This window comes from Grammomys surdaster, unplaced genomic scaffold, assembly GCF_004785775.1.
Source record: "Grammomys surdaster isolate TR1022 unplaced genomic scaffold, NIH_TR_1.0 139, whole genome shotgun sequence".
In the NCBI taxonomy this organism is placed as follows: domain Eukaryota; kingdom Metazoa; phylum Chordata; class Mammalia; order Rodentia; family Muridae; genus Grammomys; species Grammomys surdaster.
Window position 1 is genome coordinate 1,757,981 of NW_021604597.1, and position 14,479 is coordinate 1,772,459.

At 41.5% G+C, this 14,479-nt stretch overlaps 1 protein-coding gene across 8 annotated transcripts in view; it reads right to left on the reverse strand.

Moving 5' to 3' along the window:
• The window catches only part of Elf2 (E74 like ETS transcription factor 2), an 86,861-nt gene that overhangs the window by 11,476 nt on the left and 60,906 nt on the right, over positions 1-14,479 (reverse strand). For 4 of the 8 annotated variants that reach the window (XR_003710890.1, XM_028763556.1, XM_028763555.1 and 1 more), the window contains 2 exons: positions 2,606-2,719; positions 720-893 (listed from right to left, as the gene is read on the reverse strand). Coding sequence is in view for 7 of the 8 variants with exons in the window: in XM_028763556.1 (XP_028619389.1) it covers positions 720-893; positions 2,606-2,719 (288 nt within the window). In the remaining variant the exon portion in view is untranslated. Of the gene's footprint in view, positions 1-719; positions 894-2,605; positions 2,720-10,509; positions 10,533-12,516; positions 12,697-14,479 lie in introns of those variants that run through there. The other 4 variants (XM_028763559.1, XM_028763558.1, XM_028763560.1 and 1 more) reach the window with 4 other exon arrangements.

A 14,479-nucleotide genomic window follows, 5' to 3' on the forward strand; every position in this document is an offset into this window, starting at 1 on the left:
AAAAGAGGAGGAGGAGGAGGAAGAAGAAAAGGATTTATAGTCCTTGTGATCCTCCAACTTTATCTTCTTCAACAATCCGCCCACCTTTTATCAACCACAGTCCAGGGCAGGTCAAGCCTATGCCCAGGAGGAGTTGGCCAATGCAACACAGACTCCATAGTTTTTTTGTGACCTTATTATCTTGGTTTTTATTTGTTTGTTTTGTCTTACTGGTTTTTTGTTTTGATTGACAGGTTTTGGAAAGACAATGAAGTTGGGTTAGTAGAGAGGCAAGGAGGATCTGGGAGGAGTTGCTTGTATTTCTTAAAAACACTATCCACAAAAGGAAGAAAATGTTAAGACCATAAATGTAACTTGGGAGCTGTGTGTGTGTGTGTGTGTGTGTGTGTGTGTGTGTGTGTGTGTGTGTTTTAATAGGCTATTACAGTGGCAAAGGTTTGCATTCATCTCAATACTGGGGAGGCTGAGGTAGGAGAATGACAAATTCAAGGACAGCTTGAGCTATATATAGATAAGACCTTATCCCCAAAAAAATTTTTAAAAAACCCACCAGAGGCAGGCAGATCTCAGAGTTTGAAACCAGCCTGGTCTACAGAGCAAGTTCCAGGAGAGTCAGGGCTACATAGAGAAACCCTATGTTGGAAAACCAAAACCAACCAAACCAACCAACACAAACATAAGATGGGAAAGATGTATCACAAGTGATACATCTACTCAACCTTTTTTCCTTTTCATTGGTTCGTGGCTGTCTGGTGAAGTAGGAACAGGCGAGGCATCCATTGGCTCAGACTCTTCTGTTGACACCTCCACTACAGTCTCTGTAATGACATCTGGCCGCATCGCAGCGTGGATAAACTCTGGAGTTGATATACAAGGAGGGACAAACACTTCCACTATAAAAAAAAGTTGAAAAATTAAAATTTCCTACCCCTATTATAGTTTCCTATGTGGATGGTTCAATATTAAAAGAGGCAAGGTTTACAAAAGAATTGTTCAAAGCAAGAAAGATGAGAACTTGTGCCTGAAGAAATCAAGTTACTGATTATCCAAAACTACACAAGTTAATAAGTATTAAGACAATCATCTTGACAGCCAACCTCTTTTTCATACTTTTAGGTACTTAAAAAAAAATATTTTATGTGTGTGAACATTTTTGGCTGGCATGTACTTGTGTGCCTAGTGCCTGTGATGGCCAGAAGAGGGCATCGGATCCTCCTGAACTGGAGTCACCATGTGGGTGGGAGCTCAAAACCAAACCTAGGTCCTCTGCATGAGTATGCAGTGCTCTCAACCCCAGAACTATCTCTCCAACTCCCTTTAAACTTTAGTTAATCGTAGCAACATTTTACATATTTTCACAGAGAAAATGTGAAAAGAATAGTCCTTTAGTAATTACTTTTGTTGCATATATCTGCCATTATTCATTAACTGAAGAATACAAGGACATGACACAAAATGTAAAAATGCTCAATACAAAGTCCACAGTTATATTTAATTTTAAAATATAAAAAAGGAATGACTAATTTTAAGCCATTAGGTATTATTTTAAGTCACTAAATTTTATTTTAAGTCACTAAAATAGTACATACAGATTGCCATCTGGTATTTTATTACATACAATAATGTTGCTTCAATGTCTATCACATACACATGAATAATAAGGATACCACACCTTGAAGAATGCATTGGATTCCTAATCCAATTAAAAAGATGGTTGCAGGGCTGGGAAGATAGCTCAGTGTTTAAGAGCACTGGCTGCCCTTCCAGGACTGGAATACAATTCCCAACATCCACATGGCAGCTCACAACCATCTGTAACTCCAGTCCCAGAGGATCCGATCCTTTTCTGGCACCCATGGATATCAGGCATGCACACGGTACACAGACATGTAGGCAGGCAAAGACCTATACACATAAAATAACCTTTTAAAGATGGCTACTCTTAGCAACTTATTCTAAATTCCTGCACACTGAATTAAAAATTAGGACAAAATCAAATTAGTTCACTACCACTATTAAAATTAGCCTGCCAAAAAAATAAAAATTAAATTATAAAAGCAACCTTATCTCACAAGCTGAAAGGAATATAAAATAAATTAATAAACTCCTTTTCTTCTCTACCATAGGCAGCTCCATGCAATTACTGCCTGTTGCTCAGGGTAAAGGTCTGAAAGGGTTGTAGGGAGCCAATGGCCCAACTTGTCCAACTCTAAAGGACTACAGCTACCTCCAATTACCCCCGGATCAAGAGACGAAACATAAACACATACAGCATTGACTACAGTGTTAGACCCTTCGTATGCTGTTAGGTGTGTACATAAGAACTCTGGCCAGAACTCTGCATTAACAGCTTCCTTTTATCTTCATAGTCTGTCTGTCTTTCTTTTTTGGTTTTCTGAGACAGAGTTTTTTCTCAATATAGCCCTGGCAGTCCTGGAACTCACTCTGTAGTCCAGGCTGGCCTCGAACTCAAGAGAGCTCTGCCTGCCTCTACCTCCCCAGTGCTGGGATCTAAAGGTGTGCACTACCACCACCCAGTTAATGTCTTCAATCTAACAGGAACCAATGTGACCCAACAACAGAAAAAACTGGACAACTCACATACCAGGACTTCTTGAGTCCCTCAGGCAGGTAGGAGATTCCATGTGAAGCAGGGCTTCAGCAGCTTCAAAGGTCTTATCCGTACAGTGTGCATTGCTGCTGTGAACTGACGCTTCCACTGTGGAAAAAAGCAAAGTTCTTAAGTAAAAATGAAAACACTAGCAATTAAAATATATTACTGAATATATATGAACTGATGTCCATATGAACAACTCTATATAAGCCACTGAGTATTTATTAACTATTTACTAAAATAATAAATAATAAATAATAATAAAGCTAATGTCTATGTTCTGTACAGTGAATGCTGATTTTAAAAGCAACCAATGAGCCAGGAATAAGCCATACACTTTTCATCCCAGTGCCTGCAAGGTTAGGCAGGGATTGGGATTTGGAGCTATTCTGGGGTATACAAGCAGACCCTATCTCAAATCCAAAACCCCAACAAAGCTGACAAGAAATTACTAAGGAGTACCCAGATCTTTTTAAAAAGGAAAACAAAACAAAACAAACAAACAAACAAAAAAACCTTGAAATATGAAGCCTGCATCCATTTTAGACCAAAATTTTTTAAAAACTGAGGGACTTTTCCACAGGGGTTAGGGAACAGAGAGAAAGGTTGGGTGAAGAACAATAATCCTATAGGACAATTATGTAATCTGATGTATTGTCACTAATCTGAGAGTAATATAATAGCCAACAGAAATCAGGAAGAAACACTTTTTTCTAAGCTAGCCTACGGAATAACTTCAATTTTTATATAGTCTCCCGTGAGTGGACAACCTCCAGATGAGGATTGGTTTTAATGTCACAACACTTCAGAACTTTCCTTATAGTAAGCTTATTCTTTTCTGAGACTCACTTCGCTAGGTTTCACATAAGAGAAGTACGTATGTGGGTAGGTCCATGAAAAGATGGGTGGTTTATATTTCTTTTATGCTTTGCTATCAAATGACTTGTAAAACAGTCAAGTACACAAGAAGAGGTTTGCACTTTCAGGTCTAACTTTTGAGTTTTTAGTCTCTGCCACTAAGGCAATCCACTCACTCTCTTCTGCCTCAGTTTCCACTTACAGAGCAGGACATTACCAAAATAGCTGTGAAAACCACATACAGTTCCCGACATGAAATAGGAATTCAGTGTGACGGCTCCTCGCTCCTGTGAAAGTGTAAGTCCCTTTCAATAAGGGAGCTGTCTTAACCCAACTGTGGAATCATAGCTGGGTTGTTTAGTTTTGAGATGTTGGGGATCATACCCAACACCTCCCATTATTGAACAAGTGTTCCACCTCTAAGCTACATATCTAGCCCTATATTTTCCTTAGAGTAAGGGAAATATTCATTTATTTTATGCATCAAACTAAGGACAACCCCATGATCTTAACAGAAGAATTGCCAAGAACTCACTGTTTTAGTCATACATTTATTTTACACTCTGACTTAATAATACTAATTTATATGGTTAGATGTTCTGAAACATAAATACTAGATTTTAATTTGACTGATTTTTCTTCCAATGTTCCCCTTAAGGAGCTTGTTCTGCATGCTCATAAAATTTCATAAAACCAGGACAAATCCACAAGTACAGACATGAATCTTCTGGCCTGTCTTAGGAAATTTTAATTGTAAAAAGAAAAACTGTTACGGCCTCCAAATTCACCAAACGGTAAAACCTCGGCCTTAAAAACGAAGTCACTTGGGGAGCATTTGTTTTGAAGCCTCAGGCCTGCTCTAGCACCTGTCACACACCGTCCACACTCCCCAGCAAGGTACTCCGGCTCTCAGTCGCTCTTTCCATTTATGGAGATCTGCTCAGAGCTAACTGGATCCGGAGCGGCAGCCAGACCTCTAAGTAAGTCTATCTTTAGGTGACCCTGCTTACTCTTCTCTGCAGCTTCAGGGAGGCAAAGGATTCACTTGGCCCTGCTAGTCCAACTTTAAAAAACTTAATATTAAGTATAAAAGACACCACCATTCTTGAGACTGTTTTTCACAGGGTAAGACTCACACACACTAACAACCCTCAGGAAGCAAACTCTCAGGTTTTAAACATCATCTTGGGAGCCATCCTCTTTAAGGCAGGATTGGTGTTGTAATTTAGCTGTTGTCTTAGGCGCTATTAATAAACTATCCTGGGTAAGCTAATTCCTTATGTAATATTACGAAGATATACTCCAAAAACTGTACTGTACTACAATTAGCTTGAAGTATTTAAAAGTCATAGGGCAATAAAATGACAGATTTTAAAATGTAAGTTATAAACAACAACAAACATGCTTGCCTAACAGTTACACACTGTGTGCCGTCAATTCTTAAGAAGCTTGAGATGCACTGTTAAGTTTATGTTAGTACAAATGAATCTTCACTCTGTTCTGTTCTGCTTGTTTCTTAAGGCAGAATCTCATGGAGCCAGGATAGCCTGGAACTCTAGACACAGCAGAGATCTTGAACTACCAATCCTCCTGCCTCTGCTCCCTAAGAATGAAATTACAAGGGTCTACTACCACATCCAATTCTAATTAGTTTTTTAAAGCATATTTTCTTGCTTCTACTTCTGACCTCAAACTTAGCATCCCAAACTTAACAAATTATAACCCCAAAATATTTTACTATTACTTTAAATACCCACAATTTATAAGTTGCCAACTTATACAATCAACCAGTGTCAACTGAGTATTTATCACATGCCCAGTGCTGTGCTACTGATCGGAAGCCCAGGGTCTGCATAGCTCTCTGGCCTCCTGCTGCTTCAAGTTCAGAGAGTACCACCAAACCAAGTGAGATGTAAAATAATCTCCTGTTACTCTGAAATCCAACAGCTTGTTAAAGAGCAGTGATTTCTATTTTGGGAGCTACTGTGTTCATCTGCAGTTCAATGCTAAACATAAATAAAAATCTAAACGACAAGTGTCTGATAAATTAAAATATAATGAGAGTTTCCAAGACTATGTTACCCATTTTATATAAGTGAGGAGTCTCTTTATACTTTGTTGACCTAAGTCAACAAGTAATTTTCTAAAACAATCTTTGGTAACAGACACTTAATACCTCTCCATTGCTGTGATTTTTAAAACCTCAGTGCTGTTTTGTTCAGCTCAATAATTCAAACGAAATCTAGAAGTGCACATTTGTAAAGATAAATACCAATTTAATAGTATACTGCGACCAAAGTAAGCACAGTAAACCCCTTCTTACTGCTTTCTAGACAGTGTATGAAATTCATGGTAGAAATTGAACAACTTGATTTAAAAACAGAAACCAACTAATAGGTCAGTTGAACTCACTGGCCCAGTCTTCTTGAAAATGATTTCAATTCTGACCACACCACCATCAATAAATGTGGTCTGTGCTGCCATTTACTGTGGGTAAATGTGCCCACTCTACGTCCATCTCCACTCAGCTGGTGTTTGTAAGTGCACTGCTCCAGACTCACTCAACAGCTGTTACAAAATACCAAACTTGGTAATTAAGGCTGACAAGAGGCATACCTCCCAGCGTTGCAAAGAGAATGCTGGCAATGGATCTAGTTCTTAACAGTGTTCTCAAGTCAGAAATAAACTTTACTAGCAATGGAGTTTGAGAGCAATGGAAAAACAAGAAACACTTCATTAGGTGTTGGTGGTTTCTCCTAAACACAGTATCGTAAACTGATTTCCTAGGTCACCACTCAACTTCTGCAGACTGACCACATCTTCTAATGCAGACAGAGGTGACAGAGGACCCAAGCCACTGCAGTAAAGAAGGGAGACTGGCATCTTTCACCTTTACATCTGTCTTTCTTGACCATCAACCAATACAGCTTTATAAAATATAAGAAGACAATTAAAATAACTTTCTAATCCAAAGTTAGCCAATTAAATATAAGCCATAATTTTAAATTTTCTTAGCCACATTTAAAAAGTACAAAAGGGGTATTAGTGGTTTTAAAAGGGGAAGAGGTCTACCAACCTGAAATTAATACCTTTTGTTTAATCTAATACATTCAAAATATTGCCATTCCAGCATGTAATCAATATAAAAACTTTCAAAATTAAATCTCTCAGTCAAATCTCAAATATTCAATACCCACAGGTGGCTAGCAATCATACCAAATGACAGCCTAAACCAATTGTTGGACTTTTGTCAGAAGACACTTCTGTATTCAAATTATTGAGAATCTCAAAAAGATTATCCACAGATAGTTATTGTATTGGAAAACTAAAACTTAGCTGGGCACAATTAATTCACAGGTGAAACCCCAATATTCAGGAGTTTTAGGTTAGACATCCTGGGCTAGCACGAGGCCTTGCCTCAATAAACAGAAACTTTGTTTTTTAACTTCAAAAGTATTTACTCATTTACAATAACATACAGTTACTTAAATATGCATGAAAGATAAAATCCAGCGGCTTCACAAGGGTGTGCATGCTACACGTGCATGCATGGATGGAGGTAGAGCCTCACAGGGGTTGAACCTCGGGCCTTGTCCACACTAAGCAAGCATCTACCACTAAGCTATATCCTCAGCGCTTTTTTATTTTTAGTTTTAGTTTTTAATTTCAGACAGGGTATCACAGGCTGCCTTTGAATTCACTCCATAGCCTACATAAGCCATGAATTTGCAAAATGCCTGCCTCAGTCTCCAGAGTAGCTGGGATTACAGACCCATGCCACTAAATACACAATGTTTTACATATTCTGGGACTCTTTTTAAATTTTTGTTTCCATGCACAAAGGCAAATAATCTAATGTTATGAAAAACAGTTTCACTTTTTAAATTCCCCTGAAAACCTCCTAGAGTCTCTAGATCAGTGTGCTGCCTGCCTTTCTCTACCATTATATGTTCCTAAAGCAAACTGCTTGACTTTATGCCCTGACATTACTTGTAACTTGCTGACATATAAATCTGAGTACTCATATTGCAATGAATTCAACTGTTAATTTCTCCAACACACTTTCAGAATGAATTTTTTCCTATACTGGAGATCATATACAAAAAAGCCTTACCACTAAGTCATACAATCCACTCCCAAATAGGTTTCTTCCTCTGTGTATGTGTGTGTGTGTGTGTGTGTGTGTGTGTGTGTGTGTGTGTCTGTCTGTCTGTCTAGGTCAGAGGACAACTCTGTTCAATCAGTTCTCTCCATCCACCTTCATTTAGCTCCTAGAGGTCCAACTTAGGTGTCCAGGCTTGCCTGGCAAGTGCACCTTTACCAGAGTTAGCTCACCAATAACATGGTTAAGTCTCTGGACAAAAAAAAAAAAAAATTAATGTCATTCCTTATCACCTACTTTCTTTTCTTTCTTCCTTTCTTTCTTTCTTTCTCTCTTCTTTCTTTCTTTCTTTTTTTTGCTTTTTGTTTTTTGTGATAGGGTTTCTCTGTGTAGACCTGGCTGTCCTGGAACTCACTGTAGATCACGCTGGTTTTGAATTCAGAGATCGGCCTACTCTACCTCTGGAGTTCTATGGTTAAAGGCAAGTGCTGCCACCAATACCACCCAGCCATACTTTTTCATGTAATTCTACCTTTTGATTGTTTTCAAGAACAACACAATCACAACCACCTCTGAAATTCTGAACTGCTGTGGAGTATGCATATGCAAATATCCCAAGTACCTTGGATATAGACTGAGTGCCAAATATACAGACTGTTTTGTCAATCACACGACTTGTGCTGTTTTAGGAAGGTGCCTCAGTTGGTAAAAGTGCTTGCTTTGCAAGCAGAAAGATCTCAATTTGATACCTAGCACCCAAATAAAGAGCTGGGCACTCAAGCCCCAGTGCCCTGCTGGTTGGCAGGCAACCAGAACAGTAATAGTAAGGAGGCAGAGATGGACAGAAGGATGGATCTCAGGGACTTCCTGGAAAGCCAATCTAGCTGAATCTGTAGGCTAAATGAGAAATTTTGTCTTGATAAAGTAAGGCAGGGCAATTGAGGAAGATACCTAAATCAACTTCTGGCCTCTGTGTGTACATGCATTCACACATAAAGAGACTATCCTGTATTTCCAGAGAAAATTTTCCCCTTCTCAAAAGAAAAAAAAATTAATGTAGGCACTCACAAGCCAGAGGTAGGTGGATCTTTGTGAGTTTGAGGCCAGCCTGGGCCATAAAGCAGGTTGCAGAACAACCAGGACTATATAGTGAGACCTGTCTTAAGGAAAAAAAGGAAAAGGAGGGAGAGAGGGAAGGGGAAGAGAAGAAAAGGAGGAGCAGAAGTAGTCAAGGATCGTACACTTTGGGAAAAGAAAGCAAATATTTTAAATGGAAAATCTTCCCTCAAATCCAGACAGTGTAATATGTTCATATAAATTATTAGGAAAGTAATTGTCAGACATTTATTAATACTAACTAACACACACACACACCAGAACTAAGCCTCAGGTTGTTTTCAAAGGTTGCCTGAAAGCAGTCAAGCTCTACCGCACACACATACAGTATACTTTCTAAAATTTTCTTTTAAAAGCAAGCCTTAGCTTTGTATTAAATGCGTTGAGCCACTTGTAACTTTAGAGCTTCAAATATTCTTAGAGATTACCTAGTCATATGCTAAAGAGGTTAAGTGGAAGGTTAACTAGGACAAAGTTTTATCTATAGCTAACTAGCACACTTCGATTCCATGATTCGAAGTTTGTGAGTGCCTAGTCCTGGCAAGTGTGCCTGCCTCTGCCTCCTCAGTGCTGGGACATCACAATGTCCCACCCAAATGAAACTTTAGTAAGAATATTGTCTTGATTATAAAAATTTTGAATCTTAAGATGATGCTGATCTGTTATAAAGAAGTTATTTCATCCTTCACTCAAACTCCTAATAGCATAAATGCTAATAACTAAAGGACTACATATATATGACACTTAAGTTATAAAGAGAGAAGATAAAGCGACATATCCTGTAGTGACATAGCAGCGGCACTACGCGCGATGATCTATAGTTGCTCAGAAACAAGTGATATTAACATCACTCAACTTAAAGCTTATTCTCCAAGTTGTTCCCAAGTGTCACTCATTTTACACAATCATCAAGTAATTACTGAAATCATTACAGCTACTTTTTCCCTTGCACACTATATAGATTTTTCATTTGCTTGCTTGTATCTGATGACTTCTCTCAAGGACATAAAGAAATCATTGTATCCACTTTCTAATAAAATGTGCAGACACTGGGGTTGGAGATGCAGCTCAGATGGCTGAGTGCATGTTGAATCCCCCAGCACCACATAAACTGGGAGCAGTAGTACATACCTCTAATACTAGCATTCAGGTGGTGGAGACAAGGATCAGAAGTTCAAGGCCAGTCTCAACTATATGGAAAGTTTGAGGCCAGTCTGAAGTACATGAGACTTGTCTCAAAAACATAAACACAGAAAAAAAAATTGAAATCATTACTCTCCATTTCCCACTAAAAATTATCAACAATAAAAAACTTAGAACTACAGAATCTTAATTTTTTTAATTCATATTTTCTTCTCCAGTTTTTAACTTATTAAACTAGCTTTGAGTATATCAGAAAATCCTTTTCAATTTTCTTCAAAGAACTTGTAAAGATTCTTCAGATCACATGAACACAAAAGAAGAAATAATAGTGTGTAGAAGTCTTTCCTGGCACATTGTGATTTAAAAAACAGTAATTATAAGATTTCTGTAAGCAGTACTCAAAAATCAAGTAGATCTGGAAAATGGCATCCAAGATCTTAGAACACCAGTGTCAGAGGAGGTGTAGCCCTGTGGTAAAGCACTTGCCCAGCATGCTGGAGGCCCTGGTTCAGATCCCCAGCCCCACAAGCAAGAATGCCTATAAAAAGGTAAAAACATTGATTTCCAATGTGCACTTCCAGCAAATTATCTACAGGCCACATTCAGTTTTACTGGTAATTCCAATAGCTCAGGCAGAGAAAAGAAACCTTTCACTTGCAAAATTAAGTCCTCTTACTCGACAGTGTTTCTCAAGGTTCTGGCTGCAGAAACTGTGCAACGGTTCTCTCAGAAGTATTCACATGCATTGGAAATAACATCTTTACGTCTATTAAGTTTCTGTCTGTAGGTATTTATGAGCACCACATGTGTGTCAACGGAGTTTAGAAGGGAAGTTGTACCCCTGGAACTGGATTTACAGGAGGTTGTGAACGTGGCTGCTGAGAACTGAACCCAGGTCCTCTGTGAGAGCAACTCTGCAAGAGCAACAAGTGGTCGTAATCAATAGCATTTCTCTTGCCCCAAAATAGTTATCTCTTTATACACACTCGACACTCAAAACACCACTAACCCAACATAAAACCGTACACTAATTCATAGTGATCAATGGACTAAATATAACAAGGACCAAAGTTCCAGTATGTTCCTCTCCTTCAGAAAAAGTTCCTATCCAAAAGGGCATTTAAACACTGCTCAGTAAATTGTGATTTCTCTACTTTTAAAATGTGTAAAATATGCTACAGACTAAACACACTATTCACCGTTATGTTACATAGCACATACAGTTCTGTTAGTCCAGATTTTATTTATATTTAACGTTCCATTAAATTTAGGGATAAACATATATTGATAATTTTTCTTCCAATCCAAACTGAGTCGGTTTTGTCCACCAAACTACCAATTTCAAGATCCCTAGAAAACAATAGATGCAAGAAGACTGTTAAGATCTTTAACAGCACTACTGTTTGGTTACTATTTTTCATCTTCCAATTCCACAGCGATGGAGATGTGAAACAGGACCAAAGAAGGGACTGCATGCGCTTATTATTTCGATAAGCAACCGCGTTCAAGCAGTGCCACATCGACCTGAGGCTCTCGCTGCGCTGTCTGCTAGCAAGTAAAGCTGCTTTTTCTATGTAACTTAAGTCAGTGCCCTTCCGCTGCAGCAGTGGCGCAGCACATCCCCCACCCCCGCGGCCACTTCCGTGTTTACACTCCTCTTCCCTCCAATTCCATGCGTACATTGTCAGCTTCACTCCCGCCCAATCTTCATTGGCCCGGCTCGGGCCCATGGTCCCGCCCCCAGAAATCAACGTTCTTATTTGGAACATCTCAGAGCGCAGATTGGAACCGCGGGCCTGTCAATCGCGCGCGTTCTGTCCTCTCCCAGGCGCTTCCGCTATGGTGGGAGGTTTGGGGGAGGGGAAAGGGGGCAATGCCGAGCCGAGACTTCCCTGGGGCCAGGACGCCCTCCCGCCCGCACCGCTCCGCGCTTTCATCTACTGTTGACCAAAATAAACGTTCCCCTCCGCTGTCCCAAAGCCCCGGGTCGGCTGCACGGAATACACCCGATGTCCTTCCCGTCCCCCCGAAACACCCGCCCCACGAGGGAAGGAAGGGCAGCAGCCCAGTTTCCCCACCGCCGCCGTTAGCCGGGGCGGGGAGGTGCCGGGTCGGCGTCCCACTCAGCACCGGAAAGTGGCCTCAGGACCGTTACTCCGGCGCTGCTCCGGGAGGGATGAGGCAGGAGGCCCGGCGCGTTTTGGCGGGTAGCGCCGGGGGCCGCAGCGTCCATGCGGAAGTGGCGGCTGTGTGAAGTGTGAGGCGAGGACGGCGGGCGGCCAGCGCCCCCGGCCGTGGGCAGGGGCGGCCTCTCGGCCGGACAGCGTGGCAGGCGGCGGGGACAACAGCTCCGCTCACTTCCTGGTTCCCCGGCAACTGGGGTGAAGCGCGCAACTCGCCCGCGCCGACTCCCCAACTTAGCCGCGGCTCCGTGCCCGGCCCCCGCCGCTGCCGCGCTCCCCGGAGCGACAGCCCGGATCCGAGGCAGGTTACTCTCCAAGGTGATCACTTCCTGATTTGTCGCCTCCATTACTTCATTCACTCCCCCCTCTTCGCGGCCGCCCCGCTGCCGGAGACGGACACCGGACCCAGGCGCTGACCGCCCCGGGGGACGCTCCCCGCCCGCAGGGCGCCCCCTCGCCCGCTGCACGGATGCACCGGAGAAAAGTTCCCCTGTGCTTACCAGCCCGGATGAGCAGATCCAGCTGGTTCGTGGGTCCCTCATGCAGAGACGTCGCCATGTTTATCCCGGGGCTGGAACTGCTGCTTCACATTGACTTACACCCTGAGCAGCGGCGACAGGGGAGAAGGCGGAACCCGCGGCCGGAGACACACGCCGTGCGGGCGGCACACACTCACGCACTCGCACACACTCCGACGCCCGGATCCTTGCGCGTCCTCCGACAGGAAGCGGCGGCCGGCCCGCCTCCCGCCGCCGGGCTGAGCAGCCCCACCACCTAACGGCAGGGGCGGCGGCGGCCCCGGCTGGCAACGCGATCCTTCCGCCCCGCGCCCAGACAGGAAGTCCCGGGCGCCGGCAGCCAGCGGCCGCACGGACACCTGAGGCTGGGGAGCCGCAGGCCGCCCTCGGGGACGCGGGCCTCGGCAGGAAGAGGCGCGCTTCACGTTCTGCGGAAGCGAAGTCTGAAAATGTCCCCTCTGGAAAAGAGCCATGAATCAAATTTTTCTTCCTAGAAAAGACCTAATACTTAGTCCCGCATCTGTACATGAAGGTGGCTTTTTAACTTATTTTGGCCTTTCCAGCGCTTATGCAACATACAATCGGTTCAGTTGAAAGAACTGCACTTTTAAAAAACTTGTACCTAGAAAATATTCTAGAAATATCACTAGGGAAGTCAGGAGTCTCCCAACTACTTCAAAAACGACTTGGTCCTGTCTTCTGTACAGAAGTCAGAGTACACTAGACAGGTAATTAGTAAACAGAAAAGAGCCGCCGGGCAACCTCGGGGAGACTGGATTAGCGTCGCTCGGAAATTCGTGTGCCCTCACTTGTATTTGGTTGACTTGGACAAATGAACGTATTCGCTCATAGCTTAAAGATATCTTAAGTCCTCTTTTAAAAAATCGTTTTCCTTGAAACTGACCTTACAAATACATACTATAACAGGAAAGGAAAATAATGGCTAATTAGTGGCTATAAATAAGTGGAAATATAGGGAATAAGACCTAATTAAATGCCTTGCCTGTTTCAGAATTTCTTAACATAAAAACTGAAACAAAATGTTATCCCGAAGTTGTTCGCCACACATTTTATGTAAAATGCACCTCCAATACATTTTATTCGTTCAATAAAAGTTACTGAATAAAAAAATAATCACCTATAATGGTAGGGTTACAAATTTTATCTCAACTAACTGTGTATAAGGTTTGACCGTAATATAACACGATATGGTTTTATAAGTTTACCCAGCACCACTGCAGCATCAAATGGGTTTACTTAAGCCTGCCATGCATAGGGCAAAAGGGATCAGCTAACTGATAGCTCTTATTTTTCATTGATACCATTTTGAAATAAGAATCTCCCATTGACAGGCAGAATCTTTAACAGTTTCTGGATCAAGAAAGATAAGGAATACCAAAGGGTAATTTGATGACTTTAGGCAGATCATTGAAACTGATAACAAATCAGAATTTCTGCTCCAGTAGCACATTTTCCATGTATTCTATTTAGTAGGGAAATGGAAACCATAGGGGTGTGTGCTGTGTAGGTGACAAGCCAGTGTGGCTTAAAAACAATAGAATAGATTTCTCAATATAGGAACAGCTTCAAGTCTGATACAACTTTTAGCTTACTGCATTTCAGATATATCTGAGGCAATGTGTATGTGTGTAAGCATATATGTGTTTTGCTGAATGTACACCCTGATTATCTGCATCAGTGTCTGACTTACATTTTAAGCACCTAGAGAATAGAAGCTGCATATATCCTTGTATAATAATTTAATAATAATATTTATGCATATGTACAGAGAACATAATGCAAAAAGACTAGAAAACACAATATTTCTAGAACATAAGAAAGCAGAATGCTTCCAGTGTTAAGGCAAGTCTACCCTGCCTTAAAAACAGGCCTTCAAAAGCCACCAACACTTTCCTGAGAAAAATCACTAGAATGGCCTGCTACT